The 18,656-nt window shown below is 38.4% G+C and overlaps 1 protein-coding gene across 1 annotated transcript in view; it reads left to right on the forward strand.

Annotated features, from left to right (window-relative positions):
- The window catches only part of PKHD1 (PKHD1 ciliary IPT domain containing fibrocystin/polyductin), a 638,127-nt gene that overhangs the window by 129,070 nt on the left and 490,401 nt on the right, over positions 1-18,656 (forward strand). Inside the window, exons 34-35 of the mRNA XM_036768333.1 lie at positions 3,955-4,105; positions 7,689-7,691. Coding sequence (XP_036624228.1) covers positions 3,955-4,105; positions 7,689-7,691 — 154 coding nt within the window. The remainder of the gene's footprint in view (positions 1-3,954; positions 4,106-7,688; positions 7,692-18,656) is intronic.

Below are 18,656 nucleotides of genomic sequence, written 5' to 3' on the forward strand. Positions count from 1 at the left end.
CTATCTTGATTTCTATCATGGCATTCGACAAAAGCTATGATGATTTTTTCCTGGGCTCTAAAGAGAGAAACGCAGGTTGAAGAATAGTTTCATTAGATGGAGTCATAGTTCAACAAGCAAATCCAAGAACTTTTGATTAATGGACAAATGTCAGCTGGAAGAAAGTGTCTAGGAGCATGCCATAGGTCTCTGCCCTTGACTCTGCTTGGTATTTTTTTAATCAGCAATCTGGATGAAGACATAAAAGGCATACAATCAAATGTTCAAATGACACAAAGTTAAGGTGATAGCTAGAAACAAATGATGGAATTAAGATTCCAAATGATTTCATCTGGCTGGAACAATGGGCTGGAATCTAATAAAGATGAAATGTAATACGTATAAAAGCCAAGTCTTATGTTTACATTTAGAAAATCAACTGTACAGATATTGTCAAAACAATAGCACTTTGTGTGGAAATGGTGTGAATTTCTAGTTGATCCTAACTGACTCTTATTATGAGCCTATTAATAATGGAATGTAGCTGTGAAAAAAAAAACAGCCAAAAACTGATACAATCTTAGGGTGCATTAATAAAGGTATCATGTCCAAAATAACAAAAGGAAAAATACTCCCATAATCTGTGCAGTCACACTGCATATGTAATACTCGGTTCAGTTCTGTACATCAGATTTTGAGAGGGCATTGACAAGCTGGAGCCAGGCTGAAGAAGACAACCAAGGTATTGTTGATAAAATGTCTTATGAGGAACAGAGGATGTTTAGCTGGAAAAGAGAAGAATAAATGGTAAGGAAAGGAAGAGAGACACATATTATATATATATATATATATATATATATATATATATATATATATATATTACACAATTTGTCTAGCCATTCATTAAATGGTGGATATCTACTTTGTTTCTAATGTTTTGCTGGACCACTAAAGTTTCAGTGAGGACATTTTCTTTTTTTTGGACTGGGTCTGTGATTTTGTGGGTTTAGGGAATTCTTGATAAGTAAACTCCCTCTGCCAGTGAAGATTTTCAGCTGCACTGCCGTTTAAAGTCTCAGAGAGGTGGCTGCGATGAACATCTTGATATCTTTTGCACTTTTTGTTTTCTGTCTTTGACCTCCTTAAAATATATGTCAAACAATTGTCTGGAGGGTATGGACAATTTAGTCACTTAAAAAAATTGCTTTCTCGGATGGGTGGACCTATTTACGACTCCATCAAGAGTGTAATATCTTGTTGCTTTGTGCCTTCAACCTCTCCAATATTGACAGTTTCCATTTTTTTATTAGCCTGGCCAAATTTCTGGACATTAGGCAAAACCTGAAGATTGTTTTGATTTGGATTTCTCTTATTATTAGTCATTTCGAGCAATTTTATATGGTTGTTTAGAACAGAGGTGACTGCAAAAACTCCTGAGTGGGTCTGAATCAGATTTAAATGTAATAGGGAACTATTTAACAAAAATACATAAAAATCAGATATAGCATAGATAATGTTAATTTGTGTTTTCTAAGCCAGTAGGTGGCCCATAAGGAACTATTTCTATTTGAGTTTTACACCAGTGGTTTAGAAAATTACAGATTTATTTATTCATATTTCAAAAAAAATTTTACATGTGTAATCATGCAAAACATATTTCCATATTAGTCATGTTGTGGAAGAAGACACAGACCAAAAGGAAAAAAAGTTATGAAAAAAATAAAGTGAAAACTATTATTCTTTGATCTGCATTCAGACTTCGTTAGTTCTCTCTGCAGATGTGGGCAGCATTTTTCAGCAGATTATTGATTTGGGAACAGCTTTTGGAGCCATTGAATTTGTTCCCCCCCATTTTGTAGATGAGGAAACTGAGGCATAGAGTGGTTAAATGACTTGTTCAGAATTATGTAACACGTAAGTATTTAAGGCAGGATTTGAACTCAGATCCTCCAAGTCCAGTACCCTGTTTGCTGTTCTTCTGAAAACTGTTTGTCCATCCATATCTTTTGACCACCTGTCCATTGGAGAATAAGCTAGACCTCTTTCAGCATCAAGTTCACCTAAGTGAAATGTTGGACAGGCTTAGTGGCTCTTTGGTTCTGAACTCCCAGTGCTCGTTTTTATAATGTTCAGTTGAAAGGGACATTTTTTGACACTGATTGAAAAGAGATACTATGGTTCAGAAGGGTTCTGGGTTCTTAAGCGGAAGACTATTTATCAGCTGCTTCTGGTCTTCCTGGGGGTTCCCTTGTCTGCCAGATTCAGAATCTTAGGCTTCAAGATGAGTTGGAAGAACTTTAATCCAGCCGTCTGAGGTCCCTTCTGTAGGAGTCTCCTTTCCAACACTGGTGACAGGTGGTCTGCTCACCTTCCCCTAATAGATCGTGTCCTCCCAATTACATCGTATCTATTTTGTATTTAATCTGTACAGATTGACTTTGTATTCATCCTTCTGCTTATTCATGATGTCTCCTCCAATAGAATGTTTTGAATGGTGATTATTTCATTTGTGCACTTGGCACAATGTTTGATACATTTGTTGTTTAGTTATGTCCCACTTTACGTGACCCCATGGACTGTTTTCTTGGCAAAGATACTGGAGTGGTTTGCCATTTCCTTTTCCAGTGTGTCCTCGTTTTACAGATGACAGTATGATGAGGGGTTAAGTGACTTGCCTAGGGTCACACAGCTAGTAAGTGTTTGAGGCTGGATTTAAACTCAGATCTTCCTGATTCCATGCCCAGTGCTCTGTCCACTACACCACCTAGCTGGCTATGTTTAGTACATAGGAACTTAATAAATGTATGTTGGTTGATTGATTGCTGGGCTTTTGCTGGAGCACTTTCAGTGACAGGTATGTCACTACTTTGCATTGACTAGGTACTTCAAAGATCATTACAGAAGGTGTTAAAAGACCTGGACACTAGCTCTGATTATGCCACTACGTAATTTTATGACCCTAAGCAAGTCACATACTCTCTCTGGGCCCCAATTACCTCCTTATAAAAGAGGGGGGGGAGTTGAAATTTAATAATGGCTACAGAAGTGACTTGAAAATTTAAAACATGACATAAATGTCAAGTGCAACGATGGTGATATACTTATCAATAATATAAATAATCTGAGAGTTAGTTATCGTAAAGCTCTCAGCAAAGATTAAGCTTGAGAGAAGATCACAGCTACTGGGCATAACACCCTTAAAAACTCCCCTCCTAACCTTCCTCCTATGTGTCCAAGTGTTATGTTTTTCTAAGTAAAGACAGGTCTCTATCTTTCATTTTCCATCTTCTGACTTCTCTGCTCAGCGCAAGAGGGGCTTTTAGAGCCAGTGGCTGGGAGTATAACTGGCACATATATCGAATCTCCTTAGTCTGGGCTGTTAAGTAAGTTTAATTAATTTACTAAGTTAATGTTCCACTCCTAGCAACAGAGACTCATTGCCATCAGCTGGGGAGAGGGAATTGAAAGCCTAAATGAGCTCATTTTTTCACAGTTGGAATTAGGGACCAGTTAGCCAGTTGTGTGGGTTTTCCAATTTCTCCCTCTGCCCTGGGGGGGATAAAGGCTATTCACTCCCCCAGTGCTAAGTGTGAGTAAGAGCAGGAAGAGAGAAGGGGGAAAGAGAAATGTTTGTTTCCATCTTCAAAACGGGCCATGTCATCCCTGCTTTGCTTCTTGGTTTGGAGTGGGAGAAAGATGCTTTTTTTTTTGCTAATGTTCCTAATAGATTTGGAAAAGAGCAAAGCCTTAGTGAAAGATATTTACTGCATATATTTTCATTGCAGGGGTTGCAGATAAAGGGAAAACAAATAAACAATAAAAGAATGGAAACAAAATTACAGAAATTTGCAAAATTTGACAAATGGTGGCCTGTAGTTGCCACAAGCTAATGGCTTGCAATGATTAATAAGAGTAAAAATAATTGCATTTCATTAAGATTGATGACACCCCATTTAACCTCCCCTCTCGTTTCAGCCCTAAAGTGGAAAGAGATGAAGTTCTCATCTATAATAGCTCCTGTAACATTACCATGGAAACTGAGGCAGAGATGGAGTGTGAGGCACCTAATCAGCCAATTACCGCCAAGATTACTGAGATACGGAAAAACTGGGGCCAGAACACTCAGGTATAATCAAATCTTTTTTACAGACTGATCCAAACAGCTCAAAATTAAATTTGTAATATTGTGTACATTAAAAAAACAATTTAGTCTGAATGGTAGCAATATATAATATTAAATGCTTTCAAACTTTGACTAGTGGTTCTAATGCAAAACATCTGCATTCACGGTTAACTATGGTTAATCATATATTTTTTTTCAAATATAAATGAGGGCTGCCTGGACTCCCTTAGAAAATAAAAGTCTGTACAGATAATCTTTATGGCATTTGTCCCACTTTCTGGGTGGATATTTTAAAAGGAACTCTTTATGCCCCCTCCCAGCCCCACTCTCCAATAAATGTCAAATGATTTGGCCAGTCCCTTTGTGCTTGGAAGGATTCCAAATCATTTAAGCTATCCTCGGTATGACAGGAGAGCAGCCACTTACTGCTGGGCATATGTCATCTGGTACATCTCTGCTCTGTAGGGAGCAGATTAGAAACTTGGGCCTAACAGATCATTGTAGTGAAACTAGAACTGCAAAGAACCCTAGGATCATCTGGTCTGTAAGCCATTTCCCCTATCCCCACCTCCATCTCAACTCAGGAATATTAGGACCTTCTGAACTAGCCTCTCTGAGTGGTTGTAGAATGACTTTATTCTCAGAGACTCCCAATGAGGCATCTCCCCCAACTTATCTAAGGAAATCTCTGGAGTTGAAACCAGAGGATATAATTGGTTTTAGAAGGATGCTCTTAAATATGTCCTTTGGCCTGCTCTTTCTCTCGTAGTTCAGTTCTTATTTGAAAAGGGAAAAAGATGACCCCCTCCTCCATCTGAATTTCTGGCTGACATTAAAAACTAAGGTAGATAAAAAACAAGTTCTTCATTTCCCCCCGCCCTCTGAAGCAGTCTCCCTGTCTATTTTTTTCTCACAAGAGTGAGAGAAATCACTCTCTATTCTATCTCCAAATGTGGTGCCTTGATGTTTTATTAGACCTTTCCCTTCATATCAAGTAACCGCTAAATCCTGGCACTTTGTTTAGTGTAATATCCCTTCCCACACTCCAAATCTGTCCTACCCACTCAGTCAATTCGATTCAACAAACATTTTAAAAGTTACAACTATGTGCAAGCCACAGTGCACAGTGGGGATACAAAAGGTAAAAATGAAAAGGGGATTGACCTTACTCTCAGGGAACTTACATTTTCCTGCTGATTTTTTGTCTTCATAGTGTGACTGATCTAATTTGAAGTGAACACCCAGACCACCTAATGAATCCATCAGAACATTGTCCTAACAGTAGACATCCACTCCATTTGCATCCTTCCTATTTAATCTCTTTTGAGAATTATTTTCATTTATTTATTTTTTCATTCATTGGTTTATTTATTTTGCTTCCTGCTTTAACCACAGATCCATCCCACCATAGCAGATTCCTAATTTAGGATTTCAAAGACTTAAGTCAATATTTTCCACACAGCTTTCTCCTTCCTAATTTTTTACAATAACTAACTTTTGGTCATTTGTACTCTTGGAAGGGATTCAGTTCACACTAAGTACTGAAGCCATACTATATTGGAAGACCTGTGAAACTGGGCAGTTTCCCCAATTTAACTCCTGTTCATCTCTTACCTGTAACCTGTCCTGTGCTAGGAGTGGACAGCTCCTCCCTCAAATTGACTCAATACACTTACTTAAAGGAGATCCAACGTTTGTTAACCACCACCCCTCCTTTGTTTTTCTGGGACTGGAAAGTGTTTAAATGCTTGGCTTTCAAGGGACTTCATTACAAAAATTTAAGGAAAAAACTAGATGTGAATAAGCAGATAAATACAGTATGTGCTAACTGTTAGTATTTTTATTGTTCAGTTGCTTCAGTCATAATCAACTCTTCGTGATCTCATTTTGTGGTTTTCTTGGCAAAGATACTGGAGTGGTTTGCTATTTCCTTCTCCAGCTTATTTTACAGATGAGGAAACTAAGCCAAACAGGGTTAAGTGACTTGCCCAGGGTCATGCAGCTAGCAAGTGTCTGTGACCAGATTTGAATTCAGGAAGATGAGTCTTCCTGACTCCAGGCCTGACATTCTATCTACTGTACCACCAGGCTTCCCTGCAGCACACTAAGAAAGTCTTTTGACATCTCAGGACTTCAGGCACCTCACTAAGACTTTAAATTACAGCGAAGTTACTGACCTGCATTTGTAGAAGTTCCCACTCTGAAAGTTCCCCCTATTAGTGAAATTGTAGATCTGGGTGGGAGAACCTTGTTCTCCATATATTGACTAAGTGGTTATTAAATCACTTAATGAGCAAGAGTGGTGAAACATGGGGACTGCCCACAGCAGATGTCAAAAATCAAACAGTTACTCAGCTTTAGGATGGTTCACCTATTCTAGGAAAACTTTCCAGATGAATGAAGACTGTTCTTGGATTGTTTCATTCATTCTTAGGGAATGTGTTCACATGTTTACTTTTTTTGTTGTTGAATGACCAGTTGGAGTACCAGGCACGATGTAGATGCTTAATAAGTGCTAATTTATTCTTGCCATACTTTCTGATAAATATAAATACTATATATTATTATGATTAATTATAGCAATGTGTCCATCAACAGGGCAATGTGGAATAGTGCAAAGACATTTGGCCTTGAAGCAAGGGAGAGTGGGATTAAAATCTCACTTCTGACCCAAACTGAATGTGTTTCCTTGGGCAAGTTAACCCCTCAAAGCCCCAGGCAATGCTTTAAAACTATAAATTACACAGAAGGTGCAAATATGCATTGGTAGAGTGTCTTCTTTGAGAATTCCCTATAGCAGTAAAATTACAGATCTGGATCTCCCCTCCTCCAAAAAAAGTGTGAATTACATGCAAGTGTGTAGGAAGTTTTCTCTTTAATGATACTTTTGTCCTAAAGTCCATGGTGCTTGAGGAACAGCAATCATAATAACTGGCATTTATAGAACCCTTTAAGGTTTGCAAAGCACTTTACTTGTATTATGACATTGATCCTCAACAGCTCTGTGAGGTAGATGAGATGGCAAAACTGAAGGTGAGTTTATCCAGTGTCACATATAGCTAGTTATATATCTTTGATGGGATTTGAACTCAGGTTCTTCTGATGTTATGTTTACTACTCTATCCGCTGTGCCACTTAGCTGCCTCAAAAATGGACAAAAGAAAGACACATTCCAAAATTAGAAGGTGTCCTTCCAAATTCTGCTTGGAAGTTGTACTAGATGCCTTACTGAAGTGTGTGATTTTGCACAACTTGAGCCTCAGTGCTATGTATGGATCCTGGCACAATTACATGTATTTAGTTGTCCGAACAATTCAATGATGGAAATTGAAATACACGTTTCCACTTTAGTTTTGTCCTGAACTATGTTCTTGGGGCCAGAACACTGGCCTCAGTTGGCTGTTACTTGGAAGGGCCCCAAGAATTGTTTTAAAATTTTAAAGCAACGAATTTCCATTTTCTAAAAATGCAACTTATGGATAGACTCAGATCAAGCTGGGGTTCATTCATTCAAAAAATATTCATTGCCTGCCTGCTGTTTCTATAGCACTGTGATAAGGCCCTCAGTGGGTGTGTATCTGTGGAGGGGGTGGGGAGTGAGAGACATAGACCTTACCCTCCAAGACCTCTAGCATAGTCATTGGGGGAGATAAATTAAGTAATAGTACAGGCATTATATGGTATCATGCAAATTGGGTTGTGTGGATAGGACGTGCCACCTCTTGCCCTGACAAACACTAGACATTGGGAAAAAGTAACCCCTGCCTTAAAGGAAAGGGGATTCATATCAGGTTTTGTAAGCTAAAACCAGAAGGCCAGGTTGGGGAAGAACAAGAGGTTTCTTGGTAGCACTGACCTTGAATAGGTCAGTAGTGTTGGGCCTGGCATCAGGAAGATTTGTTCTCAGGAAAGTCCCTGACCCTGGGCAAGTTACTTAACCTCTGTTTGCCTCAATTTCATCATCTCTAAAATGGGGATAATAATAGCACCTATGTTCCAGGATCAAATGAGGTAATATTTGTAAAGTGCCCAGTATACAGTAGGCACTATATAAATGTTAGCTATTATTATTCAGTGGCTAAAATACTGATGGTAAGTAAGCAGTAGGAGACGATATTGGTCAGAGGAGCTGACCATTTGTCAGACTTGAGTTTTTCCTTAAGATTTTTTTTAAATAGGGGCTACCTCCCTTTTTGCTCCTACCTTATATTCCATTGTATTTCTGGATTGGGTCCATTGGTCTTCTTTCTGACTCAACCATATTTTTAGGAATGTGGCATTGGGACTAAGATCTTTGAGGAGTAGAGTGATGTAATGGATAGAGTGCTCACCTTGAAATCAGGATTCTCTAACAATTATCAGCTATGTGTCTTGGGCGACTCACTTAACCTGTGTGCCTCAGTTTTGTCATCACTAAAATAAGGGGGTTAAACAAGTTAATGTATAAGGGGGTTAAACAAGTTGCTGCCCAAGGTTCCTTTTATTCCTACATCTATGATTTCTGTCACTCTTTCTGGGCTTGGCCTTTTTCACCCCATCTATAAAATGGGGTTAATGATACCCGTGGAACCTGTCTCTTAGGGTTGTTATGAGACTCGAATGAGATAACTTATGTAAGAACTTCGAAAACCTTAAAATATTAACTGTGTGTCAGTGATGATGATGATTGGTGTTGTATGTTAATGTGCTCCCAGAAAACTTCATGGGGGAGACTTGATTCTTTGGTAGGATTTAAATGGGTAGGATTCAAACAGGTGGAGAGAAGAGAAGAGAATTTCAGGATTGAGGAACACCTGGAACAAAGGTACAGAGGTAAGTATGTACAGAGCACATTTGGAGGACAGTGAATAGGTCATTTCACTGAGGTAGTGGATTTGGTTTTTTTTTTAACTAATTAATTTATTTTTAGTTTACAACATTCAGTTCCACAAGCTTTGGAATTTTAAATTATCTCCCACTCGCTCCCCTCCCCACTCCCCAAGACAGTGTGCTATCTGATATAGGCTCTACATAATACATTCATATTAATCAAACTTTCACATTAGTCATGTGGTAAAGAAGAATTATAGCCAATGGAATAAACCATGAGAAAGAAGAAACAAAACAAAACAAAACAGAGAGAGAACAAATCTGCACTCAGACTCTCTAATTCTTTCTCTGTGTGTGCATAGCATTTTCCATCATGAGCCTTTTGGAGTTGTCTTAGAACCTTGCATTGCTGAGAAGAGCTAAGTCTATCAAAGTCAGTCATCTCACACTGTGGCTGTTACTGTGTGCAACGTTCTCCTAGTTCTGCTCACTTCACTCAGCATCAGTTCATATAAGTCTTTCCAGGTTTCTGTGAAGTCTGCCTGCTCATCATTTCTTATAGCACAATAGTATTCCGTTACATCCATACACCACGACTTGTTCAGCCATTCTCCAATTGATGGGCATCCCCTAAATTTTCAGAAATGCTTCTAGTTTATCCCTATTACATATAATACTTGCTGATGGTTTAGGTGAGATAGTAGATTTGTTTTAGGAAAATGGAAATTTAAGTTGGAAATACAGGTTGGAGGGGCTCTGAAAGGTCATTGTATATCATATAATCATTGATTTAATGGTAGAAATGATCTCAGAGACCATTTCATTCATAGATCTAGAGTGAAAAGGGTCCATAGAGGCTATATAGGTAAATGTTCTCATTTTACAGATGGAGAAAGTGAGGTCCGTGGAGGTTAAGGAACCTGGCCAAGTTTACATAGGTTGCATCAGCCTAACTTCCTCATTTCATAGATTAGAAACTGAGGTCCCAAGAGCTCACATGACTAACAAGTTCCTACATGTGGTGAGTAGAAGAGCTGAGATTTGAACCCAGGTCTTCTGTTACTTCAATGCTTTTCCCACTGTGCCACTGAAGTTTCTTTGAGCAGGACAGTAACCTGATAAAAGTGATATTTAAGAAAAATTGATCTGTCAATAATCTAAAGATTAAGTTAAAGTAGGGAGGAAGTGGAGGTTAAGATACCAAACACAGAGTCTTCTAGACATACGGCCTTGGATCAGGGTAGTGACAATGTGATAGAAAAGAATGGATGGAAGTGAGTGAATATGTGGAATTAGGGAAAGGGAAAGGGTGACATTGGTGTTTGTAACTATATCGATAGATAGATAGACAGACAGAGTGGATTGCAAATCTTCTCATTTCTGCTCTATGGTGGTGCCAGATGCAGTGACTCCCTCTCCTTTTTCTGTATGTTTTAGAAGGAATTCAAGGAGTCTTAGTAGCCTACTGAGATGCCCAAGGGGATGGAGGGAGCGGGATGCCTTAAACCTAGTGGGAAGTGTTGGCTTGACTGGGAGACATGTCTTCCAGGTTCTATGGGAGCAAGGACACAAATAGTTAAAACCACCCCACCCCAAACCCCACCAAACCCATTATGAACCTACCTGGCATTGGAGGGATGAACACTCCTGTTACTATGGAAGAGGTTATAGTTCTTGAATCTGGGAAACCTCTTTTATTTGAGACTTGGGTCTGTGCAACTTGTACTTCAGAAGAATGGACATGCTCTGTCTGGTGATATGCTTTTGAACTATGAACACATTGGGCTGAGACAGGGCCTCTGTTGTTTTCTTTCTCCATGGGCTAGCAGTTAGTTGGTCCCTGGAAAAGGGAATAAATATGCTGGACACAAAGGAAAATGTCAGAAATAAAAACTTTGGAGGTAAGTAGGACAAAGATGGGTTATTGTGCCAAATAACCTGCTAGAAACCGAGGAAAGCTGGGAATGGGTGTTCTGGAACCATCTGGATCCCCAGTGGTTAAAGTTTCAATGTGAGCATTTATATCTTGGAAATAAATCATCATTACAATTCAAGGTACCATATATTGAGTTGTCGATTTTCTAGCTTTAAGAAAGTGTTAACAAAGCAGATTAAACTTTAAAAAGATATCATTCTTTTTTTGAGATCTGCTTGTTAAACATTTTACTAGCACACTCCTGGCTGTGGAAAATAGAGATACATAAGATAGCAACAAGCAGTGACAAAGGAAGATAGTCACTACTGTAGAGGGCAACTAGAATAGAAACCTTCCAAGAAAGAACAATGCCATGTATGTATGTATACATACATACATATATATATATATATATATATATATATACACACAGAAGATCCACAGAGAGGGGCATCCATGTGATGGAGTAACTCCTAGAAGTCGTGTTAGGGCTAATAAATAATAATAGCAGTAATGAAGCAGAAGAAGAAGAAGAAGATGATGATGATGATAACTAGCATTTATATGGTGCTTACTATTTACCAGGTACTGCATTAAGCACTTTATTGCTCTGGGGTGTAAGTGACTGAGATTCTAGTCTCTGGAGGAAAGAGTGATTTATGAATAAGTATTGGTATTTTCTGTAGTCTCTGAAATGGACTCTATTTACCTTAATCTAGGGGTACTGAGAAGGTAAATGGTTTGCTCCACACTCATATAGCTAGCATGTGCCAGAAGCAAGACTAGAACCCAAATCTTCCTGATTTTATAGCCAGCCCCTCTTTCTACTTTGCTAGGCTGTCTCTCATAACTACCTCACAAGACTGTTGTGAAGATTAAATGACATAATGTATGTAAAGTGCTTTGTAATATCATTACAATATATATGCTAAACTTGGTCTTTTCATAGTATTTCCCTTTGCCTCCTTGGCTCTAGCTGTAAAATGGGTTAATCACATCTGCCTTTTCCTCTCACACTAAAATACGTCAAGGATAAATGATCTCATAATTCTATGTGCTCGTTGTGCTTGATTGAATACAAGGGCAGTGTAAATCCAAGGTATTATAATGTTACTGAATAATATCAGGCATCCCACTTCTGACACATATCGTATGTTTGACTGTGCCAAGTCTATTAAACTCTCAGTGTGCTAGCTAACTATCTGTCCTGGAGAAAGTTCCCATCTGCATTGATAGTTTTCCCTCACTGCAAGTTCCTATACCGACAGAATCACAGACATATGGCAAAAATAAAGAATATAACTATGCATATGTTATACATATAACTATATATAAGCATATATAATATATCCTCTATCTCCCTATTATCTATCTATCTATCTATTTATCTATCTATCTAACAATCTATCTATCATATCTCTGTTTCTGTCTGTCGTCTCTCTCTGACAGAAAGCATTTCTGAGATTGAAGTATCCCAGGTGATCTGGGCTTACCTTTCATCTAGATATAATGGTTCCTGTGTCAGGGAAAAACTGAGCCAGGTGTCAGTAACCCTGTGAAAATGGTCCTATTTGGGAGATGCATAGTAGCAATAGTTTAGAGACTTGACAAGATTATCTTGTTCTAAAGAAAGACTTCATAAATTCAAACCTTTGGTGTCTGAAAAATGCTATGTGGAATTTTCTCAGGGAAGCTTAATACTCTGTAGAAACATTCTGGCTCATTTAGTGTCTGACTATGGAAACGGAATGATCGTATCTGCCTAAGTCTTTCCAAATAAGGAATTTTAGATAGGCTAAAGATAGTTGAGAATTCTATGGAATTGCATAGGGTCGTGTTAGAATGTCACAGAGAAGTCCTTTGGGTAATAGAGAGAAGTAAAGCCTGGTGGTGGAAGGTTAGAGTTGAGAAGTAGATTTCCTATAGGTTGTGTCACAATGTCAGATGAGAATTTGGCCATACTCTGCCTCTCTTTCCCTATCAAGGAAATGGAGAGAGCAACATGGAACTTCCTGTTATAATCCCCCAGTAGAATGTAAATCTCTCGAGGGCAGAGACTATTTCATTTTTAATCTTTGTGTGCCTAGCCTAGTACAGCAGGAGATGCTTGACAAGTTTATTGATGAAATGATAATAATAACTAACACCGATATAATATTTTGAAGTTTGTATATGTTATCTTATTTGATCCTCATAAGGTGCTATTATTCATCCACATTTTACAGGTGAGGAAATAGGCTGACAGAAATCAGCAACTGATAAAGATATGATGCAACATATGAACTCAGGTCTTCCTGACTTCAAGTTGTTGTCCAGTAGTTTTTAGTCATGTCTAACTCTTTGTGACCCCTTTTGGGTACTGGAGTGGTTTGCCTTCTCTTCTCCAGCTCATTTTACAGAAGGGGAAACTGGGGGCAAACAGGGTTAAATGACTTGCCCAGGGTCACACAGCTAGTACATATCTGATGGCAGATGTGGACTCAGGAAGATGAGTCTTCCTGACTTGAGGCACAGCACTCTATCCCCTGCTCCACCTAACTGCCTTAATTTCATTATTTTTCAAGCAGACAAAGTGAGTGGTACAGTGGGAAAACCCTGTCTTGCCTCTGATTTTTACTAACTGTATGACTTTGACCAATTCACCAAGCCTCCCTGGGCCACAGTTTCCTGATCTGTAAATTGAAGGAGAGTTGACTGGATGACTAGATCTGTGATCCTTTGAAGCATGAGAGTGAGGAGGTTACATTCAGAAGGTCTGTTGTTTTATTTCCTAAGCATGAATTGCTTCCTCCAGGAGCAGGATAGAGATAACTTTCATCAGCATTTCAAGGATCCCTCTCTATTGAAATAGAACCAGAAAGCAAATCATCTATTTTTTAGTACATGGTTTTCAAAAATTGCGGTGACTCATATATAACCTATATCAAATTGCTTGCCTTCTCAATGAGGGAGGAAGGGATGGAAGAAAGGAGAGATTTGGAACTCAAAGTTTTTAAAAATAAATGTTAAAAAGTATTTTTACTTGTAATTGGAAAAAAAATTAAAATATTTTAAAAAGAAAAAAAATATGGTGACTGAAAAATTCATCACCTTGAGAGTAACTTAGTGGCTGGTCTTTGGAGGGTGCAGACTCAAAAGCTTTGCGGCTTCATAGCAACTGTAAGAGCTTGTTCTCTACTGCTACATTGCTGTTGTTCAGTCGTGTCTGACTCTTTGTGACCCCATCTGGGGTTTGATTGACAAAGATAGTGGAGTGGTTTCCCATTTACTTCTCCAGCTCATTTGACAGATGAGGAAACTGAGGCAAACAGGGTTAAGTGACTTGCCCAAGGTCACTCTACTAGTAAAAGTCTGAGGCTATATTTGAACTCAGGAAGATGATTCTTCCTGACTCCAGACCTGGCACTCTGTGCACTATGGTGCTGCCTAACTCCCCCTCTCCGCTGACATAACTATAGAGAATCCAGGTTGTAGCATCAAAGTGGGATTTGACTGGAGGATGGCATTTACATATCTGCCAAGGAGAGTCATCCTGGACCCTTCCTTCCCTTAGCTGAAAATAGTTTCTGAAAGGTGTCAGTGTGAAAACACTGCAGAAATGAAACAGTGTGATTCCAAAGTGGTGGACAAACAAATCCCTGGTTCAATTTTTTGAGAAAAATTACAATTTACTGGGAAGAGAGAGGGAATCATAGAATTAGCAGGGACCCTAGGGGTCATCAGCAGATGTTTTGTAGTTTCTTCATTTCCATTTTCACATTTTATAGTTGTGGAAATTGAAACCCAGAGAGGTAAAACTGCTGGTCCAAAGTAAAATAAGTAATATGTGGCAGAGTCAGGTTCTGAATCCAGGTCTTTTGACAACTCCAAAGTCAGCACCTTTTGCACTACACTTCACAGGGGGAGATGTGATTTAAGTTTTTCATAGACATGGGAATGTGGTTTGCTCCCCCATCTTGCCCTACCCCTGCCCCATGCAACACTGCTTCTTCATTATTTAATAACTATACACCTTTAAATAGCTTAAATTTTCTTAATGAATTTAATGTAGCATTTTCACTTGTAGCAACAAATTCTCATCTCAGGCTTGAGAGGCACTAAGCATTCTAGTCAATTCTAAGCATTAAAATATGCAGTTTTAAAAATTGTTCGCCTAATAATGATATCTACATTAAAATACTTTTAAAATAAGTTTACAAATGCTTCTCATATTATCCTATTAATGCATTTTCAAATTACTTTGTATGTATTTTTTATGTGTATAGAAGATGCTTGTGGAACAATGAAAAGGGCATTGGCTATAGAGTCAAAGGATCCAAGTTCAAATCACCAGTCTATCTGTATGTTCTAGGACAAGTCATTAAATCTCTTCGTGCCTTGTTTTTTCATCTGTAAAATGAAAGATTTTACTAGATTTTTTAAGGTCCCTTTCACATTTAAATCTATGATCCTTGATGTCTATATGTATACATGTTGTCTTCCCTGAGGGAACATTTCTTCAACAAGTTCGTAAAGGACAGAACCAGGCTTGTGAAAATGCATCAGAGAAATGAGAGAAAAGCCCTGCTGGGTTTAAGGAGGGAATGGTGATTTATTTACTTCCTGTCTACTAGGTTCTTGGTAATGTTTGACCATTAGAACAGCCTTCCTCCCTCTCCCTGAAGTGGTGGGGTTGTTTTCTAGCCCTTTGGCTGAACTTGGTTAAAGATGCATTATGGGATCCAAAAAACATTAAGACCATGAGGCAGAAGTTGGGGTGCCTATGGCCGCAAGACACATTGGGATGATTTCTTTAGTTAACCTTTTCTAAGGAGCCAGAATAAATGCAAGTCAGCCTTTAAGGGTCATGGGGATGATGTGTGGGTGAGTGCAAACTTTTCCATAAGAAACACACCGAGGGATTTTCTCAGCTGCCCCAAAAGGAAGGAAATGTGTTCTTTCCAAAGGAGAAAGGAAACAAGTGGGTAGAAACAACCTTTCAATGAGGGAACTTGTTGCTTTTGGATTTGTGCACGTTCAAAAAGGACAGAAATGACCTGATTCTGTTGTCTTGCTACAGGGATCTCTGCCGGTTCAGACTAGATTGTTCCCTGGGGTAAGGTCATCCGCTGGCATGGTTTCCATAGGGACTGTTCTGAATCAGAGATTCTGAGTCCTAGACATCAAAGGAACCATTAAGGGACATTCTATCCTACTTCCAGGAAGGACCCATCCAAATAACTTGAGACTATGTTTAGGGTTTTTTTTTTAGATCTCTTTTTACTGGGAGTATTGAGTTTATCCAAAATTGAACCCATCCCTGACATGTATCTTTATGAGGATTGTTGGGTGATCAGATTTAGTGTAAAAAGGACCATATTTGGCATCCAAGTACCTGAGTTCAAATACCAGCTCTGCTACCAAAGTGATTTTAGGCAAATCACTTAATTTTTCTTGGCCTAGTTTCTTCAGTTGTAAAATGAGTTGTTTGGACTAGACTAGGTCTCCTGTTCTAAATCCTAAACCCCTTACTCCTTCCCAGTAGTGGTATGGATACTAGCTTGGAAGTCAGGAGACCTGGGCTGTATCCTTGGTGGTATCACAGAGCCTGACATATAGTAAGTACTTAATAAGTACTTACATATCTGAGGAACCTTGTAAGTGGGAAAGGAATGAGCGAGGATCTGGTTTCCAACTGGATTATGGTGTTGGCTATGCACCCAACAACTTGCTCTCTGACCTTGGGTAAGTCAGGTCACTCTTCTCTGAGACTCAATTTTCCTCAGCTGCAAAATGGGGCAGGTGAACTAGAAGATCTCTGAATTCGCTTTAGCTGGAATGGTTTATGAATCTAGAAGTATTTCTTTTTATTTTTTTATTGAAGTCTTTTGTTTTTGTACCACACCGACTGCTCAATATACCCCAACCCACCCCCAATATGACTTTCCTTGTAACAAAGTTAAAAAAGGAAAAAAAAACAATATAGCAAAACATCCTATTAGCCAGTGGACAACACTTACAGCATTCTATAATGATAATATATTAACTCTCCAAAGAAAGAAATGAAGTGCATGTGATTAAATTTAAATATCTATATCTATAGATATGGATAGACAGATTACAAAGCAGTTTTTAAACATACATCTGCATGTAGCTTGAAGGACCACAAATAAGTTTGGAGTTTCTTTTCTGATGTGCACCTTCCAAGTTAGCACAGTTCCTGGCATTTATTCTTGTTTAGTCATTTTCAGTCATATTCAGCTCTTTGTGACCCTGGAGGGGAGGTTTCTTGGCAAATATATTGGGATGGTTTGCCATTTTCCTTCTCCAGCTCATTCTTCATATGAGGAAACTGAGGCAAACAGTGTTAAGTGACTTGCACAAGGTCACACAGCTAGTAAGCATCTGAGGTCAGATTTGAACTCAGGATGAGTCTTCCTGACTTCAGGCCTGACACTCTATCTAGTGCATAACTCTCCTGGCATAAAATAGGCACTTAATAAATGTGTATTGATTGACTGATATATAGGGATGATAATACTTAAGAAAAATTCTATGCAAGCCAATCTCCTACAGTAACGGGAAAACAGCTCATTAAGACTTTGATTCTTAAGTTAATTATTCTTTCTAGCATCCTGGTGTTAACTATAATCTATTGCTTTGGAAATGCTGTAATAAAAAAACAACAATGGCTATCATGAACTTATGCTTGAGACAAGGAGATAGTAAGGGATCATGTCACGACCCTGATGAATTCAGGTCAACAGGCCCAGATGAGCCACATCCTTGGGTGCTAAATGAACTGGTGGATGTGATGAAAGTAACATTGTCAATAATATCTGAACGATCATGGAGAATGGAGGAGATCCTGAAGGGCTGAAAAAGGGAAGAGTCTTATCCTCTCCTTCAACGGATGGGTGCTTCTCTACTGCAGTTGCCTTTCTTTGAATCCCCAGCACTTAGCACAGTGCTTGGGACATAGTAGGTGCTTAATAAATATTTATTGACTGATTGAGCAATTTATTAAAAAGAAAAAAAAGAGAAGTGAACAGGGACTGCAAACTATAGGTCAGTGAGGTGGACCTTATTTCTAGAGAATATTCTAGAACAGATGATCAAAGAAATAGAAAACAATTACAAAAGGAAGTGGTCATTTCAAAGAATCAACATGACTTCATCAAGAATGAGTTAATGCAGGCAAATTTAATTTTCTTCCTCCCCCACCCCATGTTACAAAACCAGTTGAAAAGAATGCAATAGATATAGTTTATGTAAATTTTAGCAAAGCATTTATTTGATCTTTCCTACCTCCTGCTAGTTTTGTGGAAAATACGGAAAAATATAAACTAGATTATCATATGATTAGATAGACTTCAAACTTTGTGTTTGGTTAGATTCAAAATATTGTTATTAATAGTTTAATGCAAACTTGGTGGAAATCTCCAGCGGAGGGTCACTGGAATCTATTTGATCCTTTTTTATATTTTAATCAATAAGTCTGATAAAGCCATAGGTGGCATGCTTATTTCATGCAACACAAAATTGGGAGAAGTAGGTAACCGATTGGATAGTAGAGTCATGATCTAAAATATCTTGACAGTCTACCGTATTCAGCTTATTCTAATAAGATGATATTCAATTTGGATAAATATAAAGTCTTATTTGTAGTTTTTCAGTTGTTTCAGTCATGTCTGATTCTTTATGAACCCATTTGGGGTTTTCTTGGCAAAGCTAGTGGAATAGTTTGCCATTTCCTTCTCCAGCTCATTTTACAGATGAGGAAATTGAGGCAAATAGGTTGAAGTGACTTGCCCAGAGTCACAGGCTGGATTTATCTGTCTGGATGAAAAC

The sequence above is a fragment of the Trichosurus vulpecula genome, chromosome 7 (assembly GCF_011100635.1).
Source record: "Trichosurus vulpecula isolate mTriVul1 chromosome 7, mTriVul1.pri, whole genome shotgun sequence".
In the NCBI taxonomy this organism is placed as follows: domain Eukaryota; kingdom Metazoa; phylum Chordata; class Mammalia; order Diprotodontia; family Phalangeridae; genus Trichosurus; species Trichosurus vulpecula.